This window comes from Barbus barbus (genome assembly GCF_936440315.1).
Source record: "Barbus barbus genome assembly, chromosome: 14".
In the NCBI taxonomy this organism is placed as follows: Eukaryota; Metazoa; Chordata; class Actinopteri; order Cypriniformes; family Cyprinidae; genus Barbus; species Barbus barbus.
Genome location: NC_136742.1, coordinates 28,499,089 through 28,525,698, shown reverse-complemented (window position 1 = coordinate 28,525,698; position 26,610 = coordinate 28,499,089). Strand labels below are relative to the sequence as shown.

Genomic DNA, 26,610 nt, shown 5'->3' with positions numbered 1-26,610 from the left:
TGAATTAGAGAGCTCTGTAATTGGTATTTTACTAGTAATAATTGAATTAGAGAGCTCTATAATTGGTATTTTACTAGTAATAATTGAATTAGAGAGCTCTATAATTGGTATTTTACTAGTAATAATTGAATTAGAGAGCTCTATAATTGGTATTCTTAATAGTAAAAATTCAGATGTAGAGCTCTGTAATTAAAAAATAATGGAAGTCAATGGAGACATATGATTAGTAAAAATTAATTTGTAGAGCTCTATAATTGGTATTTTACTAGTAATAATTGAATTAGAGAGCTCTATAATTGGTATTTTACTAGTAATAATTGAATTAGAGAGCTCTATAATTGGTATTTTACTAGTAATAATTGAATTAGAGAGCTCTGTAATTGGTATTTTACTAGTAATAATTGAATTAGAGAGCTCTATAATTGGTATTTTACTAGTAATAATTGAATTAGAGAGCTCTGTAATTGGTATTTTACTAGTAATAATTGAATTAGAGAGCTCTATAATTGGTATTTTACTAGTAATAATTGAATTAGAGAGCTCTATAATTGGTATTTTACTAGTAATAATTGAATTAGAGAGCTCTGTAATTGGTATTTTACTAGTAATAATTGAATTAGAGAGCTCTATAATTGGTATTTTACTAGTAATAATTGAATTAGAGAGCTCTGTAATTGGTATTTTACTAGTAATAATTGAATTAGAGAGCTCTATAATTGGTATTTTACTAGTAATAATTGAATTAGAGAGCTCTATAATTGGTATTTTACTAGTAATAATTGAATTAGAGAGCTCTATAATTGGTATTTTACTAGTAATAATTGAATTAGAGAGCTCTGTAATTGGAATTCTTAATAGTAAAAATTCAGATGTAGAGCTCTGTAATTAAAAAATAATGGAAGTCAATGGAGACATATGATTAGTAAAAATTAATTTGTAGAGCTCTCTAATTGGAATTATTACTAGTAACAATTGAATTAGAGCGCTCTAGAATTCATTTACAGAGCTCTGCAATTAAACATATCTTTAATGTGGTTTTTACTAGTAATAATTTAATTGGAGAGCTCTCTAAATTGGAATTATTACTAGTAAAAGTTTATTTAAAGAGCTCTCTAATTGGAATTCTTGTAAAAATTAAACTGTAGCTCTCTAATTTTAATTCTTACTAGTAAAAATTCAGATGTAGAGCTCTGTAATTAAAAATTAATGGAAGTCAATGGAGACATATGATTAGTAAAAATTTATGTGTAGAGCTCTCTAATTGGAATTGTTGCTAGGAAGAATTTAATTGGAGAGCTATACAATTGGAATTCTTACTAGTAACAATAGAATTAGAGTGCTCTCTAATTGGCATTGTTGCCAGTAAGAATTGAATTATAGAGTTCTCTAATTGAATTGCAACTAGTAAAACTGCAATTTCAACGAGTTAACACTGGGAGTGTTTTAAGCTAAAGCGGCTTGCCATATTCTGCAGCAGTTTTGGGAGCGGATGAGCCTCAGCTACAGGTGATGCTGAAGTATAATTGAGATGTTTTCAAAGGCAGAATTAGGGCCTATATCATTTTTGCATTGTAAAATGTACATAAACGACTTGGTCAAGTGGGCAGCTCAAAATAAAAGTTTGTAGAAATGTGAAGTTAACATGGGAAGATATGACTAAAACCTTGCCAATGTAGTGGCAGTGCTTTGGTTTATATTAATTTTTTCTGAAATTGGCCATTGGGCCTTCCATGGGGTTCTCTTCTGGCCTGATGCGATCTCTTAGTGTTTCAGTGACACCCTACTATAAATCCAAGACTCAGATAATAAGAATTAAATTGATTGTTTGTAAATTTGAATGTAAAGACATCATGATGAGTCACCTATTGATTTTACATTCTTGCAGTTTCATCATATGCCGACATGCGCAATCTTACCTTTCATCCGCCATTACCGGGGCGTCAGGAGCACGGGTGTGTGTGTGTGTGTATTCCGCAGCTGTGTTGATGTCTGCAGGCGGAATTGTGCAGCGGCGGAGTTCTCTCGGTTCCGTGAAGCATCTCAGCTCGTCGCATCCTCCATAGAGAGCGCGTGAGTGTCTCTAGTTGCCATGCGCAGATTCCACAAGAAACTTTACGGTTGTTTCAAAAAACTCAATAAATAGTGTTTATTGCTTGACTTACTAGAGTAGCGTTCTTGGTCGGTATAATTGATTTTATGTAGCTATCTAATAGGCTTGTGTTCATCACATATATTTGTTGCAGATGTTTGTGATTTTGTAACTTTTTTATGTAATGTGTTTCAAGGGAAATAAAAACTCAGACCTTCACAGTAGCTAATCAGCAGCAGTCATCATTGCAGGAAAATGTATTGCTCCATCTCCTGGTTATAATCAGGCAGTGCAGCAATTTGAAGTGTCTGTCAGAGTCGTGGAGAGTTGAGAAACACGATAATCCTGCATGGCTTGTGTCAATCACGTAATTGACATAAGATTCATTCATTTTTATGAAACAATTTTGCTAAAATAAATCAAATAAAAAGCCAAAAAATATGAAGGTTGTAGGCAAAAGAAATGGAAAAAGTATTTTAAAAATAAATTAAATAAACATTGAATGGCAGAAATCTAATCGAGATTACAGAAAAACTTTTTTTGTTCGTTTTGCTCTCTTGGCAATTAGTTTTCTCTTATATTATTTTTTTGTTTTAATTGAGGCAATATTTTGGGTTTTACATTCATAGTTGTTTTAAAAAGGTGATTATTTATAGACAATGTGTTTATGAACGATAGGTTTTATAGCGCTAAATTCTTGAAGCTCAATAGAATTATTTGATCGTTAATAAAGCTACTGATTATTTAAATAGAATCATACTATTATGACTGTTGTTGTTGTTGCATACAATAATTTCATTTCTCAGAGCTCCTCATGGTTTCGTTATAAACAGTGAGAATTAAAATGTAGTTTAGTAGCTTTTTGTGGTTTTTGACAGTTTTCTCTAGCAGTGGTTTTGCATGTTTGATTTACAGTAGAATAATATTTATGAATTCTGTCCTCCTGACTAAAACTCGAATAAACTCGTAGTATTAATATTTCTGTGGGTGAACAAGGGAGCACAATAAAACCACCCTGACATGTTTTAAGAGACAACTATTCTTTTAACTGAGAGATTGAAGATGTATTCTCAAGAGTATTTTTCATAAATGTAAGGTTGGGGAAAACTGACACTTTTATATCGGGCTGGTTTTCTCGTGAATTCTCTTGTAGTATTTTTATACAGTTTAATGATTAGAATATCCGTTGGCCAAAACTATTTTTAGAATGTTTGTTTGACGTTTGAATGGTTCTGTTCGTCATAATTCTTTTACTGTTTGAATTTTGCAATAAAGGTTCCAAATATGACGTTCTGAAGCATTTGTTACAATAGATCAAATTGTTAAACGAAAAGTCGTATTTTAGATAATGCTTGAATTGTTTTGTAATAACATAATTGTCAGTAATTTCATTAAAAATGCTGGAGTAAAATGTTGCTTCGAATGTTTTTATGGCCTCTATAATATCTTCATATGTCATATTCTGTAATAATCTATTAAAGCCACAAACAGTTTTGGAAGGTAATCTTATGTCTTTATATCTCTATTCCTGGTTTCATCAAATGTTTTATTCTTGCCGTCTCTCTTTTCAAATATTTAATGAAAATGTTTTATGATTGTTGACTTTACTCATAATTTTTCACCTGTCATAATTCCAGGGGTGTTAATCAATAATCAATGAAAATGAATTTGTAGTCGATGCTGAAGGCTGCTGTCAGCTGTATTCGCTTCATCTTAATATAAACTCATAACTTCACTTCTGAAAATATGGACAAACGTGGCGATTTTCTTTTGTGTGCTGCCATCGTGTGGTGTTATATGATCAACATCTAAACGACAAACCTCGAAATCTAAAACACATTTATATTCCGCATATAGGCTAATTATGCAGTTCATATATATTTTTATATGCATTATACTACTTTCACAATTTATCATATATAACCGTGACTTTATATATGATTTTTTAGGTTAGTTAATGTAGGCTATCATGACCGGAACCGGAAAATGCGCTACAAAAAAAAGTGTAAATAAATACAGCATACACACTGTAAAACAGAAAGCCTAAACAGTTTATCTGTTCAAATTTCTGTTTGATTTTAAAAAAATTACAAAAATAAATCATGCATCTTTTGAAAACTTTTAGCCTAATTGTCCAAACTGCAATTGTTTTAAATTTATCGAGAACGCAGTGACAAAGGGAACGTCCTAGATAATAAAATATTGTGAAAAAAAATCATTACACTACCAGTCGTCTTAATATTATGCATAGGCTAATATTGCATTATATGCTGCTTTTATTACAGGCCCTATGTATTTTAGTTATTAAATACTCCTATTTAACTTAACTTAGTCATCTTCGTCCCAAGTGAGACATAATGCTACTCCTATTTACAAAACGTAATAATAATAATAGCTAATATTTATAATAGGCCTACTTAAAAAGTGTGTTATATTTTGAGTAAGTAAAGAAAATACAAGTAAATTGAATGCAACAAAGTATGGTCTCTAAATGTAAATGTTTTATATTAGCAACACTTCAACTTGAAAATACAACTTCCAAAAAATCTTTCAGATGATTAATTTTTAATTCATTTTACACACACGCACAAACTTAAGGCTTGAATAGCTCTGCTCCCGAACACTGGAATATAGAAAAGAAAAAAAAAAAAGTGTTCTGCATCAGTATTTCTGCCTTGTTTTGGTGCAAATGTCTAAAGATTCATAAATCAAAATACATTTATCTGAGAATTACATAAAATAAGTCTTGTTTTCTGAGGAACTGAAGCAAGTTTGTGAGTAAAACAAATATCTTCCAATGGGCTCAGAAAAAATTATTCAAAGGGAAAACGAGTTTTAATTCTCTACTGACATATTTGTTCTTGTTTTAAGCATAAAATCACTTAATTTTGTTCAGTTTCTCAGAAAACAAGACTTTATTTTGCATTTCAAGGAAATGTATCTTGATTTAAGGATGATTAGATATTTTGAATCTGAACATTAAGGCCTTAAATTTGTGGAAGAGTGAATTAAGACTTTTTAAAACACACACAAACACAACTACAAACTGTCTATCTTCAATAACCAAGACCAAAATGTAACTTAAACAAGCTTATTTTTAATGGATCTGCAAAATCGTTTGAATTTCCAAAGAGAACGCTCCCCTCCCTGACACATGTGTGGACTAGAAGAGATACTTCCTGTGAATTACAAACATGGCAAAACTTACAAAAGACCCCAAAAAACCCAAAGAAACCAGCATGCAGGAGAGAATGAGTAACTGAGTGAAGGAAAACAAAACAAAACAAAAAACATACAGAGGAGATTCATGAAACAAGTCATTCTGAAAAATAAACAAACTAAATAAAAAAAAAACACTAAACAAATATATATATATAAAATGCCATTCTCTTGTGAGCAAACAGGTTGAATCCGGATGGTTCCACTCAGGCGTGTTGGGTTGAATTAGCGGGTCAAGCAGAGAGGAGAGGACCTGTGTGTGTGTGTGTGTGTGTGTGTGTGCGTAACTGTTACAGAAAAGTGGTGTTTAAATGTGTGTGTTTGGGGGGGGGGGGGGGTGAGCTCTATGGCTCTACATTAAGGCACCGGACGAAAGAAATCAAATCAAATAACAAAAAACCCAGCTAGAGAAGATCTCTCACACTAACACACAACACTAACCCCAAAAACACTGGACAAAGTCTTGTCTAAAACGCTACGCCGCTCCTCTGTGCCGACGGACAGCGTCTCCAGGTCCACTGACGGTCTCCATGTAGTGGTGAATATGCTTTTTGTTTAAATTCATTTCTTTCTTTAAACTTTAAAATAAGAAGAAACATGACTTTTTTTTTTTCCAGAAATAAAAATGTCAGCAAGCAATCGTGAGTGTGAGAAACGTTAGAGATGTGTTTTACGGAGAATCCCGTGAGAAGGACAGAACGGAAGAGTGTTAGAGAGAAATGAGGGATGAGAGAGAGAGAGAGAGAGAGAGAGAGAGAGAATGAGAGAGAGAGAGAGAGAAGAACAGATTGTGTGTGTGTGTGTGTGTTTGTGTAAAGTGTGTGAGTAACTGTGTGTGTCTGTTCAACTGCAGCACTTGGTCTTCCATCCTGTGACTCCACCGCCAGTGCTGATGTCCACATTTTCACTGTTGGGCTCTTTTACGGGCGTCTGCGAGAAAAAAAAAAAAACACCACAAAATAGATATTAACAAACATTTTGGATTTGCAAACATCCCATTTTGAGTTTGTTCTGATCACTTTCTGGTGCCAAACTCGCACCACTTGAGTCGCTGCTGCTGTCCGGCTGATCAGGATGCTCAAACAAACAGAGCCGTGTTTTGATAGTGTCACGGTGTTCATTAGGGGTGTGCGATAATATCGTAATTGTTGTTTTAACAATATGTGATCTGACATTATCGAGTATGTATGCATAAAACACATCTTGAAAGGCCAAAAGCATTCACTGCATGATGAAGCCTTTTAAAGAGTTAGTTCACCCAAAAATTTAAATTCGGTCATTAATTACTCACCCTCATGTCGTTTCAAACCCATAAGACATCCGTTCATCTTCAGAACACAAATTAAGATATTTTTGATGAAATCTGAGAGCTCTCAGACCCTCCATAGACAGCAAGGGTCCTTCCATGATCAACATCCAGAAACGTAGCAAGGAGATCAGTAAAATAATCCATGTGACAGCAGGGGTTCAACCGGAATTTTACGAAGCTACGAGAACACATTTTGTATGCAAAGAATACAAAAATAACGACTTTATTCGACAGTTCGTCTCCTCCGTGTCACCGTAGCACCATTTTGGATCATTTCCGCGGCATGAGGGCGAGTAATTAATGACAGAATTTTCATTTTTGGGTGATCATTAGTCAATGATTCAATGATCCATTCATAAAAGACAGTCACTTGACTCCTTTCTAAATGAATCAGCCATTTTGAACGAATCGTTTGAAAGAATGAAGAGACTTGCCGCCACCTACTGCCGGTTTTAGTGCCATAATTATCCATGGCAGGCCTAAAGCACCACATAAGAACACACTCAGAAAATATTCGTTATTGAAAAAAAAAATTATAATTTCATAATATATATCCCAAGATAACATTTTCTGTCAATATCACACACCCCTGGACTTCTAAGAGAATCCACCTAAGAATGATTTACTTATACTTGTCTCTACATATTAAGATGGGAATGGAAACATTAATGGGGTTTTGGGGCTATTTCAAAGCAATTCAGTGAGTTGATTGTGCCTTGTTTTGTTGCATTGGAATTCAGAAAAAAACCCATACAGACTCATTTATGCTCTGTGCCACTATTAGAAATGGAGTATTCTATAGAAAATCAACAACTGTGGAAAATCAACAACTGGCAGATGATCTGAATAAATTCTACTGCAGGTTTGAAAAAACACCCCATACCTGCCCTGAACACCTCTCCACACAACTATTAACGCCTCCAGCAACCCCCCTCTCCCCCACACCTGTGGGGGAGAGGGGGGTGCGCCAGGTCTTCCGGAAGCAGAAAAGGAAAAAAGCACCAGGCCCAGATTGTGTTACACCAGTCTGTCTGAAATGCTGTGCTGACCAGCTGGCCCTCATCTTCACACAGATCTCCAACAGATCACTGGAACTGTGCGAAGTCCCTTCCTGCTTCAAATACTCCACCATCATCCCCATCCCAAAGAAATCCAAAATTACTGGACTAAATGACTACAGGCCTGTGGCTCTAATGTCTGTGGTCATGAAGTCTTTTGAAAAACTGGTACTGGCCCACCTGAAGGACATGGACCCTTCCTGGATCCTCTTCAGTTTGCCTACAGAGCAAACAGGTCTGTGGGCGATGCAGTCAACATGGGACTGCATTATGTTCCGCAACAGACAGACCAGGGACTTATGTGAGGATCCTGTTAGTGGACTTCAGCTCGGCCTTTAACACTATCATTCCAAACCTCCTCTTGCCCAAACCAACTCAGCTCTCCGTCCCCACCTCCGTCTGTCAGTGGATCACCAGCTTCCTGACAGACAGGCAGCAGGTAGTGAGGCTGGGAAAATTTACATCCAGCACCCGTACAATCAGCACTGGAGCTCCTCAGGGCTGTGTTCTCTCCCCACTGCTCTTCTCCCTCTACACCAACGAATGCACCTCTAAAGACCCCTCTGTCAAGCGCCTGAAGTTTGCAGACAGCACCACACTTATTTGCCTCATTCAGGATAGTGACGAGTCTGCTTACAAACAGGAGGTTAAGGAGCTGGCTGTCTGGTGCAGTCTTAACAACCTGGACCTCAACACGCTCAAAAGAGTGGAGATGATTGTGGACTTCAGGAGAAACCCCCCTGCTCTCCCCCCACTCACCATCATGAACAGCAATGTAACGACAGTGGAGTCATTCAGGTTCCTGGGCACCACCATCCCCCAGGACCTGAAGTGGGACATTCACATGGACTCCATTGTTAAAAAGGCCCAGCAGGACCTGCCACGGGAACTGCTGAAACAGTTCTACTCTGCCATCATTGAATCCGTACTCTGCAAGGACCAAATCTGACCTCAGAAGACTACAGAGTAGGGGTGCTCCGATTGATCGGGTACCGATCACTATCGGCCGATAATCGCCTGGGGATGTTTGATCAGCGGTCTCTATAAAGGGCGATCTAAAAAAAAAAAAAAATGATCTCAAGCTGACGCGCCTGTTGTGAGAGATTTGGCATGACATGCAGTGCACCGTCTCAGTCTTTGTCCGGGCGTGGGTGAAATAATTATAATGCTGAAGGTGAGGTACAATTCATATTTCTTCATTAAATAACTTATGAAATAATTTGAAAACCTTATATGAGATGTAATTTCACAAACAGCGTGAGTGAATCATAGCGCACGCTCTCTCTTTCGCTCTCAAAATGCGCAAACGGCTTCAAATCAAATCGCGTCTGCACTATAAGCGAGCTGCACGCTGAACAGTTGACAGGAAGTGTCACTTGCACAATTGAGGCAGGGTCGAGTCGTCACTATAGTTTCTAAACTGCATTTCTTTTTACTTCTTGCAAACACTTTTTGGCTAGGTTTAAAGGGAAAGAGCACTTTTAGATAAGGCAATAATAAATGGTACTCTTGGAGGTAGAAAAACAAAGTTCTTTATGAACCGCAGGATTGCTTGTAATAAAGATTTAAATGCAAAAGGAGAGGCAGTAGAGCTGACCGTTTCTGTCAATGGTAAGTTTCCGATAACGTAAGAAAAGTAGTTTAAATGTTTTGCCACTTGAGCAACTTAATATATAAATCTAGAAGTAAATGCAAAAGTAAAAAGCATTGAATAATGTGTTGCTTTGCTTATATTTATTGTATAAGACTGAAATAGACTGTATTATTGTACTGTGTAAAAAAATAATCATAATGCTGAAAAAGCATTTTCAGTGGCAATGTTTGGATTTTAAATCAAAATAATGGATAAATGTTGTGTTTGTGGTAAACAGCCACAGACCAGTTGCAGACTCCTGTGTGAACGCACAGTCAGTGCTGCTTCTGCACCGCTTACGTACCGCACATGGACTGCATACACACTGCAAACGGAGTAGGTCTGTGTGTGAACCTGGCATAAAAGGCCACCTCATATACAGATCACAAAATCAGGCTTGTGCTGTGTAAGCTATTGCACGATTGTAAAAACAGCATGATCAAACATTTAGGTGAGCATTTTTTTATTTGAGGCTCCACCCCTCAAAAAAATCTCCTCACACAAGAGTCACCTAAGAGGGAAATTCATTCTCAAAAATGAAATTAAGGCCCTGAACAAATGTCTAAAAATCATGATTGGAGTATCACTATAAATAATTCTACATAATAAAAAGAAGACATTTGTTTTTCCCTGCTCTTTTGCCCTGCAATGTTTTTGCTTAAAAGCATTAAGCACAATGGTGTCATCAGTCAGTCATTCCCGAACTCACCTTTCTGAGAATATCTTCTGCTAACGTGAGGAACGCCTTCTCGATGTTGATGTTGGCTTTTGCACTCGTCTCGTAGAAGCGAATCCCGTGTTCTCTCGCGATCTGAGGATCAGCACAAGAACAGTGAACATTCGTTGTGTTTGCTGGCCTGAACTAATATGTATGGACCCATTTGAGGATGATTACACAAGTTTCTTAGAAATATGAACACTTAGCAGAGTGCTTCAATAGAGTGACAAATATTCAACAAATAAACTGACTCCTAGAACAGAAAAAGAAAGAAAAAAAACTTAAATGTCTCAACTAGTGGACAAATTGACCTTCCTGATTAGGGCTGGGTAGAGAGACAAATTTCACAATGTGTTTCAATTTTGATTCACAAGCTTGTGATTCAATTCAATTTCAATCTCGATTCATTTAGATGTATATGTAGTCAGGGACAACACGTCAAATTGTTTTTGTTTTGTTTTTTTTTCAAGGAAAAATGTCTTAACTAATGCTGTAAACTAAAAACGCTGTCAGTTGGTACATTACTATGTTAAAGGGATCTGTAAATAAACATTTAAACTGCACAAGGCAGTTTTTATAATAAATTGAGTGATATAATTGTTACACATTTAAACAGTGGATGTCAACACTGATAGTTTGTTTCAACACCTTCTGATTTTTATTCATGTATATTTGGTGCAGTAACTGGTAGTAAAGAGGAAGAGATGATAAGTTCACATGCCGCGTCTAGACAGTGATCTGTCATGCAACATTAAAGAGCACCAAAACGGTATTTATTGTTTGAATTCATAATACAATTGACATTTTCATAGCTGACACATTCGTAGCAAAGCTTATTGTAATTTATTAAATGGGAGTTGTGCAAAAAATAATGCTACATTAAATTGTTCACGAATCAACTGAACACAACGATTCTAGGGACTTAAAAATACATATTGGTTCATCAAATTAAGAATCCGTTAAAATCGATATTTTCAACTCGTCCTAATTCAAAATCCATCCACAGTGTTTTACCTGTTCCCCCTTGGCTTTTGGTACAATACGTTTGTCCTCCATGTCACATTTGTTGCCTAGCAGCATCCTCTCCACATCCTCGTTAGCGTGCTGTAACAACATACACACATTTGGGACGATGCATTCTTACAAAATACTGATGTTAAGACTGACAGCCTAAACTAAAGTGGCTTCAGAAGTCACAGAAGAAACAGTACTGAAGAACTGAGTTTGCATCAGTTGTGCAAGTAACTTGGATTTGTACGATAGGCCACCAAACACACAACCACATCCCTCATGGAGTCTCATGTTATATGAATTCTCTTGAAAGTGCTGATTGTTGGGAAATTCTGCATGAATCATCAGACTGAAAATCAAACAGTCAGCAGTTTCACTACATGATTATGTATCTTTAAGTTGGTGTTTTTACAGCACTGGAACTTCAGAAGTCCTACACCAGCGGTTCTCGACTTCAAAATGGGTCGCAGGTCTGTTCTATTTATAACAACAAACAATAAGATGCAACTACCCATGTGATCATGCATAGTCAGGCTAGTAAAATAAATGGGCTTATTCATTTTTAAAAGTTAAGAGAAAACACTTCCCATATTGTTTTTCATTGGGGTCAAAAGATGCTTGCCCAAACAAACTCTGTATTTGAATACAAATTCATGTCTCAAACACCATGAACAAAACTATGCAAGATAAAGGAAAACTGAATTCAATATGGTTTCACTTGACCAGAATGTGTTCCGAGCAGTCAATTATTGGCCAACATTTTCCTATTCAGCCCATGCCATAATCATCACTGAGCCGGAGTTAACTGAAACCATACTTTATGGTTTTAGTTGACTTCGTTATTTTAGTTCCTCAACTTTAAATGAAAATGAGAAATTTGAAAATGATTTTGTTTTATATTCCAGCTAGCTGCCAAGGCAACATTTCTCATTTTACTTTAGTTAACAGTAATAAATTAAATTTAAAGAAAAACTAATAAAGATTACAACAATAATCCATTTCAAAATCTTAACAGAAACTATAACAGTACATATGATAATAAATTTAAAATGTTTAAACAAATTTTTCTACTATTGTGTATGTCAATTGTAAAGTTTTAGGTAGGTTTTAGGGTAGAACTAATTAAGAACAACTCTACGCTACAAATCACATTATTTTCCATTCAAAGCACAAAAATGTGTCACATTCCCGAACCTGTATGAATTTCTTTCTTCTGTTGAACACAAAAGACGTTATTTTGAACAATGTTGGCAACCAAACAGTTTCCGTTCCCCAATGGCTTCCATAGTATCTTCTTGTTTTATGATCAACAGATGAAGGAAATTCACACAGGTTTGGGAAAAGTTGGTGAGCAAATGATGACAGAATTTACATTTTTCAGTGAACTGTCTCTTTAAAACACCATCCCCTGAATAACTGTCTATTCTGATGCTGTCTGAGGGGTGCAGTAAGGTTGTGTGAAGACTGACCTCATCAATATTTCTGAGCCATTTGCTGATGTTTTCGAAGCTCTTGGCGTTGCTGATGTCATATACGAGCATGATTCCCATGGCCCCTCTGTAGTAAGAGGTAGTGATGGTGTGAAACCGTTCCTGCCCTGCTGTATCCCTGCACAAACACAATGACAACCACAATCAAACACTGCAGCAGCCCAGACGCTCGTGGACCCAATGGATTATATACAAGAGAAGATTCAAAATTAACTTCGCTTGGCTGGTGACCATCGCAGACTAGTTGTTAAGAGCCACCAGTTTTTAACCAACCAATATCTATCTCAACAACTGTTGCCATCAATTATACTGATGGAAAAATGATCATCTAATGTCCTTGTGTTTCATTACTCTACAAGGCAATTTCACAGAAAATATCCAAAATGGGAACACAAGGTGCAGCGGCAATAAGCCTAAGAAACAGACTGAAATTTGATTCACAATTCAATGAAAATCCACCAAACCTGTAAAACATAATTCATTCAGATGGATTCAGATTAAAAAATGGAGACAAACGTCATTGTTTCTCACATGCAACTGTCATTTCATTAAAAAAACATTTTTGCTCCAGAAATAATATAATTATTTGGGTGCTTTTCTCTTTCATATTTGAATTACTCTAGGATGGTAACATTCCTGGCCACAAAACACCAAATGAAACTATGAGGAACATTATCCTTGTAGATCAGTCTCTGAATTGCATGCTAACTTGTTGTCAATTAGCATGAGCCATTTGGACGGTAACTCTTAAGGTCACTGCACACCGAGTCTGAAATTTTCGCAAGCGTTTTTCAGTTTTTTCCCCATCCTTTCCTATGAAAATGCATGCTACAGATGCGAAAACGCAGAAAATCGAACCTGATCTGAATTTTTTTGACGGACGAACGTTTCGGAGGCAGTGTTGACACAAAGTGAGGTCGTATTTATTTTTTAACGTGCGAAAATTTTGTACTCCGTGTGCAGTGGCATTTAGGCTAACTCGTCAATAACTTGTTTTATTTTCTGCATTTACATGCATTTGACGCTTGGCAGGTGTTCATTTTGTATCCTGCATATAAACAAATGTTACAATATATAGAAACTAGCGAAACATCGCAGAAGCCATATGCATATCACAACAGCTTGCAATAACTGAATGATTTCAACAGTTCAAAAAAATGTCAGATTAATGCATCTTTATTACCAAGTTGAGCAAATTTGTGGCATTTAAATTGTTTTTTGATTTGTTTGTTTACTTTGTTAAAATGACATTGTCAGATTTCTAACCTTTTTTGTAATGCTACTGTAAAACACTGCAGTTTACTTTTTTTTAACAGTTATGTTAAGTTACATAGTGATGCTTTCTTCTCCTAGAAAGAACGTGAAACGTATGTTGGTTATATTTTTTTAAACGTATTTAAATATCATTAAATTGATATAAATTATATTTAATTTAAATTGGTTTTACACACTTAAAGCATGGTCGTAATGTAACTGTACTTACCATATCTGTAGCTTTATCTTCTTTCCTTGCAATTCAACTGTTTTGATCTTGAAATCGATTCCTAAAAGGACAACAAAAGACAGAAGTTGAACAAAAACACTTAAAAGAAACAGCATTCACAACCTATTTTACTTCTGTGAGTGACACAATATTCAATGAGAAAAATGTTGCATGGCAGAAATTTTGTTCATTGGAAATTGATTGGATCCACTTAGGATTTTAATATTAAAATGGAGTCAGATCTGAATGTGATGGTATTCTCTTCCTAAGGCACTTTTAGGACACACTTTCACCAGGACGTTGATGCTGAAAGTCAAGTCAGAAGGTCCAGAGCTTCTCCACATATCCCAAAGGCTCAAGCAGATTGTTATTTGCTATTATTGCTGTACTACTGATAACATGTTAGAAAGCTTGTATTATGTTCCAGAGGCGGAAACAAGTTATTACATTTAGGCCTGGATTCACAGACAGGGCTTAGGTTAAGCCAGGATTAGGCCATAGGTTCAATAAGGACATTTAAATATCTTTTACGAACAAATATTACTGGTGTGCATCTTGAGACAAAACAATGGCACTGACATTTTAAGATCAGTTAGTGCAAGTTTCTTTCAGTTGAAACAGCCCAGACATGTATTTTAGTCTGGGACTAGGTCTAAGCCTTGTCTGTGAAACCGGGGGTTAAAATATTATGAAGACTAACATTTTTCTTTGTTTAAAATAACATATACTGATAAATCATACACAATAAGACCAGGAACATCTATTAAGTGGGAACGAGGGTCATTTTCATTTACTGTTGACTTCAAGGCCTGTTGATAAGTCTTGAGAGACAAAACTCAAACTAGTAATTATTTTTTGCACTCAATAGCCCCAATGTTGAATCTTTATAAAAGTTTGGGATGTGTAGGCATACATTAAATTGTCCTCTAAGGCTTTCTAGCGTGGGAGAAGCTTTTCCAAATGAGAAACAAACCCGAGTATTCATTGTGACAGAAAATCGTCAAGAAAGCACTACATTGCATATTGCAAAAACAGTACTGACTGGGCATTTTTATTGTATTTTCCATTTTAAAAGCAAAAATTTACCACAAAAAATGAGGTTTTGTAGACACTCTTGCAGTTGAAGTAGTAGTAGTATATTTTTATTTAATGCCATGTCAGCATCTTAGGCTATTTTCTCTTGCAGTTAAAAGTAGGGTCATAGCGTCACAGTTCATGTAGTGGATGAAGGGTAGAGAGATATCTCAGCAGCAGTGTGTTGTTGAGACTAGCACAGACCAACACGGACAGGACGGGCAGAATGGAAAGGTTCATCTGTGAAACTGCTGAGAGTTTAATGGCCCAACGGCACAGTAAAAGCATTCAGACAGAAACTCACACTGGAAAATGTCCTGAACTGATAACTGGTTACCGTGCTTGTCCTGCTGCACAACTTTATTAGTGACTTGGACTGGTAAGAGACTCCCACAACACCCTGGCAACCATGAGCAATGTGTCCAAAAAAAAAAAACACACCTTAGCAACCACAGTGACAACCGAAATCACTCAAAACACCATGGCAACGGTAGTAATGTCCTAAATCACTCAAAACACCTCAGTAATTCCACAGTAACAAGCTAAATAACTGAAAACACCTTTGCAAGAGCATAGTAACAACCTAAATAGGCCTACCTGAAAATATCTTATATTTATATCCTATAGTAAGAACCTAAATCACTCAAAACACCTTGGCAACCACATAGTAACAATCCAGAACCGTTGAGAAACAGAGTTGCGACATGCTTTGATCTCGCGGTTCATGGAGCGCTCAATAGTTCCAAACATCTCCGCGCTGTCAATATGTTTGAATTGGATTAATCGGGACAGACAGCAGTTTATTTGCAGCAATTTCTACATAATGGGCATTGATTGTGTATTGAAAACTATGCTGACTTCGCTTATAGCATACAATAGCATTTTATTCTGGGGAGTGATAAAGAGACCGTATTCATATTTTTCTAATATGCTTATTATTTGTATTACAATTAGAGGAGTATTTAGAGTTAAAATAGTGAAAGCGTTTTTAAATTCCAGTGCAAAAAAGGCAAATTAGAGGCGTTTGGTGGCCAGAAAAATAATATTCATATGCAATGCCATGGTTTATCCACCAGATGTATGGAGTCAAAACAACGCTGCATATATTTGCAAGAGAATTGAAGTTTTGCAAACGAAAATGAAAGTATTGAGAAAAAATAAGGTACTTTTTGCAAATAAAAAGAATTGCAAAATATAAATGAAACAGACCAAAAGCAATGATTTTGCAATACATATTTTCCATGGCCATATCTACTCATTTATTTACTAATTCGGCATGACGTGCCATTTTACATTTTTCTGGTTAACCACTGTGCCAATACTACCAGCTGCCTGATGATTATTTTTACACATTACTGTGCGATCTATTCCTTGTTTAATATTGACCAAGCACCATTTAATTCAAATGTCCACTTAATATTTAATATTTGGCCATTTCTTTAGGACAGAAATGCTATAGCCACTGTAATTAAATGAATGTGGACATCAAAACGTGTAAACTCAGAGGGTGAGAGCTTTTATTTTGAAACCGCAATGTATTCTCTTGTGTTTGGGAGTAGATTTATAAATGATTTACCTTACAAATCTGATGAAATGGCGCACGTTGCGTTCCCAGATGAATGTTATAATAAACACAAATTCACAACAACATGCAGAGATGGAGTTTGAGATTTCTTGTAAGTCGATAAAATCCATTGCATTGAACGCCATCGGAGATGCTAAATTCATAATCATTCGGAGCATTATCCCTGCTGGCATTCACAATCAATCCACAAGTCATTCTTATAGGTTAAGATATTTGAATTCAGTTCGATGTAAAAACAATAGGCTAAGAATGTCTTTCATCCTTTAATGTTAGCGAACATTGAAAATAAATTGGTTGCAAAGCGGTATCCACTCACGTTTAACTTTTTGTCTGGTTGTTACGGTCAGAAAAAAAAATTGAATCACATTACTAGATTACTGTTATATCCTACCCAATGATCACTAGATTTTATACAGATGTTATTATAATGATTCTGTAAATGGTGATCAGCACCCTATATAATGTGGAAGTTACTGCCTTTTGCCTTGGCGTGACATCTCACTTTTTGCAGACAGTGCAAAAGAAGAGTACAATATCAATATAGCGGTAAAAATTAAGTTTGAGATCATTTTCCTTAATTATGCGGAACTTTAAGGCTTAATATAATTTAAACGGATGAGCAAAATCAGATTCACTACATAAAACTGTTTTCTGTTAGATTGTTCATACTCAACAAAACCCAACACTACATCTTTCCAGAACAGAATACATTCATTATAAATGTTACTCCTAATGAAACTTAAAACATCTTGCCAAAATGTCTTTGTAATTGGACAGCTCCAAAAGATATGAACAACAGTTTCATCAGAGTCATCACAAAAAGAGCAACTGGAGGAAATATCACTTTTGAATTTTTTCATATAATGCTTTGCAGGATAGAACTTATGGATTATCTTGTAGGAAATCTCCTTTACTTTGTTAGTTAGTAGAAAGGTATGAGGAAGCATCCACACTTTTTTCCAGCAGATGTTACCCACAGCATTATTCCAATAAGCAGACACAGCTGGCAGAGTTACAATATTCTGCTGAACTTTGCTTTTTGACGTTCGTCCTGTTTTTTGGCTGTCTAGCGTTTTCGACTCGTACATTATACGTCACACGATGACGTCACGTGTCATTCCGGGACTTTTACAGGTTGTGTGTGAACGCAAGCACAGATTCCGGGAAATCACTGGCAGTGTGAATGCAGCAAATCTAACGACCCGGGAATAATTGCCGGAACACATTACCCGTGTATTTTCCGGAATCTCTGTGTGAAAGGGGCTTATGGGACTGACTCCCTTTTGGAGCCAGCCTCTAGCGGCCAGTCGATGAATTGCAGTTTTAGTCACTTCCGTGTTGGTTTCAAGAGAGGGAGCGGGAGGTTGCCGCTTGGTAAATACATCTAAATGCCATTCAGATTCTACTTCTGCAAAGATTAATTTTGTTGATACTTGTTTCATTTTTTTGGTAACAGCCTAAATGTCTTATCATTCTAATTGACTGATTAAATGTAACAATTTGACTCAAAAGATGCAGTTTTAGAAAAAAAAAAAAAAAGAGGCTTTTTTTAAAGGTAAAGTTGCCCATAAAAGGTAAAAATCAATTCAAGTTTATTTGTATAGCGCTTTTTACGATACAAATCGTATACATTTATATATTGCAGAACCTTAATATATTTAACTTATGGCAAAATTTGGTAATTCTGTATGTTGTCTGAGCATTGGCAAAAATCAATTTTAAACTTATATGATAAGATTAATTTCTATCACTGATGTGAACTGACCACACAATATGAAGAATACCAAAAACTGCAGCTGTCCACGGTAGTCAGATATCAGCACAATAACACACTCGGCAAAATATCGTCTAATTATCGTTATAGAAAAAATCCCCAAGAATATTGAGATATCACTTTTTTTCCAATATCGCACACCCCTACTCAAAACAACTTAGAAACAGCATCGGAACGAGCGAAACCAATCAAAACACCCTAGAAACAGCATAGTAACATGCTAAATCACTCTAAACACCTTAGAAACATCATAGAAAATAAGCTAAACCAATCACAACACCTTAGAAACAGCATAGTAACGCGCTAAACTAATCACAACACCTTAGAAAACGCATAGTAACGAGCTAAACCAATATAAACACCTTAGAAACATCATAGAAAAAGCTAAACCAATCAAAACACCCTAGAAACAGCATAACAACGAGCTAAACCAATCAAAACACCCTAGAAACAGCATAACAACGAGCTAAACCAATCACAACACCTTAGAAACAGCATAGTAACGAGCTAAACCAATCACAACACCTTAGAAAACGCATAGTAACGAGCTAAACCAATATAAACACCTTAGAAACATCATAGAAAAAGCTAAACCAATCAAAACACCCTAGAAACAGCATAACAACGAGCTAAACCAATCAAAACACCCTAGAAACAGCATAACAACGAGCTAAACCAATCACAACACCTTAGAAACAGCATAGTAACGAGCTAAACCAATCACAACACCTTAGAAAACGCATAGTAACGAGCTAAACCAATATAAACACCTTAGAAACATCATAGAAAAAGCTAAACCAATCAAAACACCCTAGAAACAGCATAGTAACGAGCTAAACCAATCACAACACCTTAGAAACAGCATAGTAACGAGCTAAACCAATATAAACACCTTAGAAACTGCATGGTAACAACCTTAAATTCTCAAAAATCCTTATCAACTGCATAGTGATAAGCTAAACCGCTCAAACCACTTTAGAATCACATAGTATAGTATGTTCTATCCAGGGGTGTAACAGTATACAAAAATTACAGTTCTATATGTTGCTCGAGTTTGAAAAAAAAAAAAAAAATTTTTTTCATTAAGCGTGATTTACCAAACAAATTATCTCTCCGTCTTTAAATGTAAAACAAATGTCAATACTTGCAGCATACTCGTCATACAGACTTTGTGGTGCTGTTGTAAATTAGTAAAATTATTTCAAGTGCTTCCACTTTTGGATGCGAAACATTTAGGCAAAATGTATATTTTAGTCTGCTCTCCATATGTTAGTCATGTATCTGTGCGATTCGTCGCTTACTGTTAGGATGATCCTTTATGCAAAAGGAAATACTGGCGTGACTTTCTAACATTTACAGATAAGGAGACAACCGTAAGATGCAAATTATACACTGAAAAAAAACACATCTCAAATGCATTAAGCAGCAAACGCATGTGACAGACGAACAAGCCGCTTCAAACCCTATACTTATGAGTTACGTTGAAGCCCTTAATATAAAGCACATCTCACGTTTAGGACTACTTAAATCATGAACTTTTCCCACAGCAGCTTATCTCTGTCCTCCATTATATTTCTGACGTGTTTATGGACATGCGTGCCAAACCGAAAAACCCGTACCTGTTCCGAATACATGTACCGTTACACCCCTAGCTGCACAAAGACTGACCAACATATTTAGCAGTAATGCTAAGCAGAACTCCAACCACACACATACACACACAGCTGCACTATGGGTGGGAGCCGCTTTATGAAATGATACACAAATATGCAGCCAAAGACTGAGTCACTCTCACACAACACACACAAACCACCACATAGGCAGAACAGAGCCTGAAAGAGACATGAAGAGAATAAAACGAGAAAACTCTGCAGATGTGAACGACACATGAGAATATAAAAACAGAGAGTGTGAAAGTTATAGCAGAGGACACACACTCATAGTTTAACCTCTGAAAACATGTCAAAGGACTTTTGACTGAGCCTTCACACTTACACACACTGCAGTTGGGTATTTTGGGCCTTAAAAGCAGAAAGTTTGAGCTAAGCTAATGCCACATATGGCTTTAAAAGGAACAACTCACCAAATATGACAATTGTGTTATCTTTTACTTAACCGTCATGCTGTTACAAACCTGTATGCCTGGAATGCAAAAGAAGATCTTTTGCTACTCCATTTCATACAATGAGGACAAAAGCTGTCATTTTTTGGCAAAGTAGTTGACAATAAAAAGAGCAGCCCGGATATTCTGCCCTACATCAACAAAGGAAATTAATACTCTGGTTTAATGTGACATGAGTAAAGGATTCCTGCAACGTTTTAAGAAGCCTGGATTTGGCCACTAAATGTGAGACTGGTTTAAAACTTGGTTTATACGAGAACTGAACACAAAGGACATGGAAGGGTTCCTGACAGGCAGCCAATCAGACCCCTTCCCATGAGCCTCTGCAGCTGTGGGGCCCCCTCAAGGGTCCAGAATGAAGCTCCGCCCAAATGAGCCAAGATCCTGTCAGTCAAAGAAAGAGAATGCACTAGTGCCAGACAGAAAGAGAAAAGGAAGAAAATGTCTTTTTTTTATGCATTTATAAAAGCTTAAATCAAGAGTTTAATAGTGAAAATATGGTTACGGTGTGTATTCGTGTGTGAGTGTGTAAGGTGATCTTTCCCTTGAGACTGCAGGGAGTTTCCGGTGAGTATTTTAAGGCTCTGAACTATAGAAAGGAGGGAGAGAGAGAGATGCACTTCAAGTCAACGTGAAATGGCATTCATAACCAAGTGACATGATGTTGAACAAGGGGAAAAAATAAAGCGGGACTTTATTTTATCCTGTAGAAAATTATTAAGAACTTTCCTTACGAAACTAGTCTGTCATTGGTCAAACTTAAGCGGCCTTGATGATGTCATCAATAAAAGAATGTCGTTTTAGAGATGAAGCATGTTGATACTTTTTGATAGATTGGAATACCGTAGAATACTAACAGGAGAGTGCATAAAGTGCAAATAGTGTCAATTTTGATTACATGTTGATTTAAAAAACACTAAAACTGAAAGAAAAGAAGAACTGGATTAGAAGGGGAGTGAGTGTAAATCCAAATTTTCACTCATCTGATGACTTAAACCACCATTTCCTGACAATTCAGAACATGAACCCTTATGCTGACATAGTTCACAACTGCCACCTGATCACAACAGGAAGCCACAGGTGTGATGTGGTCACCTGACACACCATGAGCGGTCATGTGACTCATAGCAGAGAGATAAAAACACAGTCGTAAATGTCACACACACCCTTGCCTGTCCAGTAGGCAGGTTAATATTCAGTTTTCATTCCTAATCATGATAATTTCCAGGTTTTATCAGAAACATAATAAATGACGGCAACTTTATTCAACTTACAAATGCCATTAAAAACAAGCCTATTATTTCACAGATTAAACCATTTCTTGTTAACTAATACTCAATGTCAGCAGTCAATTCTAGAGGCAGCACAAGTTATGAACTATATATAAAACGAAAGGCTTTTTCTTTGGAATAACATGCGGTGATGAATCATTCACAATAACCAGGAATAACCAGGGTGTTATGAAAATTAGGATACTTAATGTACAATTATACTACCTACTAATTTAATTTTGATTTAACGTAAACTTGAATACACGCTCAACAACCAAAGGTCTACAAATGCAGGACATTTCTTCTTAGAAGACAAAATACCAATGAAAGAGCATTTAGGATCAGTTCTTTAAAATAAATGGACTGTGTCTAAATTTGCCCCATGAACCGGCGTGGCGCTGAGATCTCCTGTTACCCCCAGAGAAATGACCCTGCCGTACGTAAACCGAGTTCAAGAGCATCTGCTAAATGACATCTACCCACGCCGTTCTCAGTGAATACGTTCATGCGGTTCCTGTGATCTAACAGGTACGGCATGCTTCTCATTTTAACCCACTGAATGTACCTTCCAGGCATCTGAACACAGAGAAAGAGTGAGGAGAGGAAGTGCGTATTATATTGCAACAATGGTGTTCAAACATCTGCATCAATCTGAACAAGCCGTCTATCTTGCATGTACATGCTTAGTGATGTTTTTCAGGTGACAGATGATGGATCTGGGTTAAATAAGCAGGTAACTAAATAAAATGACAATTAACTTAACATTCATTACTTCCCAATCTAATGTGGTTTATTTATGATGCTCATCTCCTTACAAAAAGTACCATGGTATTACTATGGACACCACAGTCTACTCAAAAAGTACCTTGAGAAAAACCCTGGCATAATAATATAGCACTGGTACAATGGCAGCTTCAAAGTGCTTTTTTATGGAAGGGTGGAGAGATTGTTTGCAACTCTCACACCTGGCCATAACCCAAAATCTACAGGTCAAGCATATACACTAACGACCACGAAAATCCCATTTCAGATGTGCCTTTCCCATGATATCATGCAGAAAGCACCAAGAGGTAGTGAAATGATGTTTAGCACAGAGAGAACACAGTTAGGCAACTGCTCTATTGGCACGAGACGACTCGCGCATGCGCAGTAGCGCAGCCCATGACGCCACACTAATTAATTGTTTATGCTTTTTTAAAAAAACTTATGATCGATGATTTTAACAAATTCGTCAGTTAAACACACTAGTGACAGTATTACGACGCATTGTTTTAATACGTTAACAGGATTAATCCTCAAAGCGATGGATTTTGGGGTTAACGTTACTCCATGTAACAGGCCGCTTGAACCTTTAACGTTTAATCTAATTTAAACCATACACAATGTATCGATTACCTCATCTAGACAAATTAGAAATTACATATAAAACACTGTCAAGCCATTACTTTGTTTCCTCCGGCATCAAATTATTATTTGTCAGTCAGCCCGCATGTTAACGCAAACTTTAGCAAAATAACCTCAACAACTAACGTTACAATAACATTAATCCAAATATACAGATGAACAGAACGACGTTTATTAGACAACCAAAACAACCTTCTGAACTCTATAATATGATTCTGAATCAACTGATTTCAGGTAATTCACTCAACTGATAGGAATCAGTTAGCGTTAGCCGGTTAGCATGCTAAAGCCCAGAATCAAGGCCTAGTTAGCACATACTCACACATTTAATAGCATTTCTGACATAAAACAGTGAATAAACCCCTCAGACCGGGTGGATTCGGGTGTGATTCTCACCTATAGTGGAGATGAAGGTGGTGTTGAAGGCGTCATCTGAAAATCGGAACAACACGCAGGTCTTTCCCACCCCAGAATCACCAATCAAGAGCAGTTTAAAGAGCAGATCATAGGTCTTCTTCGCCATCTGAGCTCTTATAAACACACACTGCTGAGAAACCGATAGAGACTGAGTGTGTGTGTGTGTGTGTGTGTGTGTGTATCCAAAAACACACACCGGACAGTCTCCTCACAGCTGAATTGCTTTAATTTCCTCTGTTGACTATTTTTTTAAACTCCAAAGGAGATGTTTAAGATGTGCGTTTCCTCTGAAAGTGTGGTGTCTGGTGTTTTTAATGTCTCTGTCTTTCTTTCTCTCACACTGTCGGGACAAAATGGCTCCTCCGCCCGACTCTCTTTCTTCAAACTACACCAGCGATCTGATTCAAATGAAAGATATTCCGCTTCATCCCAGCGATGCCGAACCGCACAGATCTCGTTTGACAGCTGGATCCGAACCGACAGTCTGTACCGGGTCCGTTTGTGGAGTTTAGAAGAGGACAAACACAGAGACGACCGACCAACCGCCGTCGCCTTCGAATGGAGCCACCACGGCGACACCCTAGATTTCAGAGCCACGCCTCTCTTCCCGCCCCTATGTTAGCGCCTGGCTTTGTGATTGGTCGAAAGCGCCGTTTTTCAAATCCATCTCGAACGCTGATTGGACAGAGAGCCAACAGTCTGAAGACATTTGGGGCATTATTGACGTAGCTCTTTTGGGTAGTGTGAATGCATCTGGCGCAGCCCAGAGCCTGGCCCCTAACGACACTTCGTGACCCTACAGTCGGTTCCGTCAGCCCCAAGCAGCGCTGCTGGGTGTGATTGGGTCACCGTGACGAATCCAGATGTGATGTCAGTCCGGGCGTGGCACTTTTACAACATTTCCATATGTGACCCCAGAGCACAAAACCAGTCATAAGGGTCCATTTTTTTAATATTGAGATTTATACATGATTGGAAAGCTACATAAACAATTTCCATTGATGTATGGTTTGTTAGCAAATGCCAATTTTTGGCTGAGATACAACTATTTGAAAATCTGGGCTGTGAGGGTGTAAAAAAAATCAAACTATTGAGAAAATCGCCTTTAAAGTTGTCCAAATAAAGTCTTAGCACTGTGGTTCAGGGTCACATATGACAGCGCGAAAGTTATCCGCTGACAATGCCAAAACGTGGTATTGTGGTATTTTTAACATAGTAATAGTACTGTTATGGTATTATCATGCACTTACAGAAATATCCTTATATTAGCATGTTCTTTGCACATTTAATGTGGTTTTCTTACTTAGTTAAAACCAAACATAGTGCATAAATTTACTAAAGTATTATGGTGAAAATAAAGTTTAAGACGGGGTTTTTTTCGTCAAAATGCAATAGAAGAACATTTTGGGTTCCCAACCTTTCTGCAAACAGTTCAGTTTTTCCTCAATTGCTTTGGTTTAATAGGTTCAGAACAAGTAGCTTTCTTTAACCACTGTTGAAATCTGTATCTAAAAGGCTCAGTGTGAAACAAAAGCATATAGACAAAACTGACAGTGTAAACAAACAAAAAAAGAGATAGAATAAATATTTAACTTGTAGCCTATAAAACAATGGCTCACACGAGTCACGATTTTGACTATAGATTTGCGATGAGAAAGAACCATTTATTTATAATATTTTAATAATCTGCAAAAACTTTTTCCCCATAAAGGAACTTTTTGTACATTGGAAAGTTTCATTAAATGCAGGTAAAGATACTGTGGAACTATTAATGTCAATAAAGAGAGAAAAGTACCATGATATTACCAGTATCCAAAATGAAGAGAATAAATCAAAATGCCCCATTTCCAAACTATCTGCAGACCACAAACTGTAAGAATCATCTCATTTTCTTGCTGGAATGAGTTCTGCTCTCATGTCCCGTGAGGTTTGAGGAATTCGGCTATTGTTTGCAAGTCATTGGGCAACATTTTCCCTAATGCAGCTGTAAACATGCAGAAACCTGCTGTGACTCAGACAAGCATGGCTCAGAGCTGCTGGAGGTTTTATTCCTTTATATCTGTCAGTGAGTCACTCCTGGAGCTCCATTCTCCTGTTTCCAAACCTTGCTGCTCAACGCCGCATGAATCTGGAATATTAGAGGAATTTCTTTGTGTTCAAATGTTTCTGTTTCTATTTCGTTGTGAGATCATTCTTCTCACTAAAAGCAAGTGTGAGGGAAAAAATACAAATAAAATGTAGTTCTTCCAGTTTCTCATTCTCGGGGTTCTTCATATCTTTTGACTGGGTTTTAAGCTGTCTGACAAACACACACACACACACACACACACACACACACACACACACACACGCACGCACACACACGCGCACACACACAAACGCACACACACGCGCACACACACACACGCACGCACACGCACACACACACACACACAGTCAACAGAGGCGTAGCTGAGTGTTGTAAGTGAATCTGATGCTTTGTGAGTCACAGTGGAGTTAAACATCTGGTTCTGTTAAATCCACCGGATGTCATACAGTGTTTGAGTCACAGCATTCAAAATCTGTTTCTATGTGCATACAAAAAGTTAATAAAAATTTAACAGAATCAATTATTTAACGTGTCTTTGACATGTCAATTAATTAATTAATTTAATTTAATATAAACTGCCATTTAAAGTACATTTATCATGCAGATAATTTTATAATATTAATATTTTCCACTTAACAGCAGGCCATGTTTAACTTGATTGAGCGAGACTTCTGGTGTCATTTGCTTCTAGTTATTTTACCTGTCCAAAAATAGTCTGTGATATTGCTTGATATTGCAAACTGGTAGCCTATTTATCACATCATTTTAAAGTATTATTGTAATAATAAACACGCTGGTATGTTGCGCAAATACCTGTAGCAGTTAATGAAACGGAAGTCTCGCACATTTACAAATAGCTAACTT

The 26,610-nt window shown here is 36.8% G+C and overlaps 1 protein-coding gene across 1 annotated transcript; it reads right to left on the bottom strand.

Annotated features, from left to right (window-relative positions):
* Positions 1-4,572: 4,572 nt before the first annotated feature.
* Positions 4,573-24,264, bottom strand: LOC306880601 (ras-related protein Rab-10-like). Its single transcript, XM_079434228.1, has 6 exons — positions 23,637-24,264; positions 14,011-14,071; positions 12,507-12,645; positions 11,041-11,130; positions 10,018-10,119; positions 4,573-6,238 (listed from the first exon to the last, which is right to left on the bottom strand). The coding sequence occupies exons 1-6, from the start codon at positions 23,761-23,763 to the stop codon at positions 6,152-6,154; spliced, it is 606 nt and encodes a 201-aa protein (XP_079290354.1). The 5' UTR covers positions 23,764-24,264; the 3' UTR covers positions 4,573-6,151.
* Positions 24,265-26,610: the final 2,346 nt, after the last annotated feature.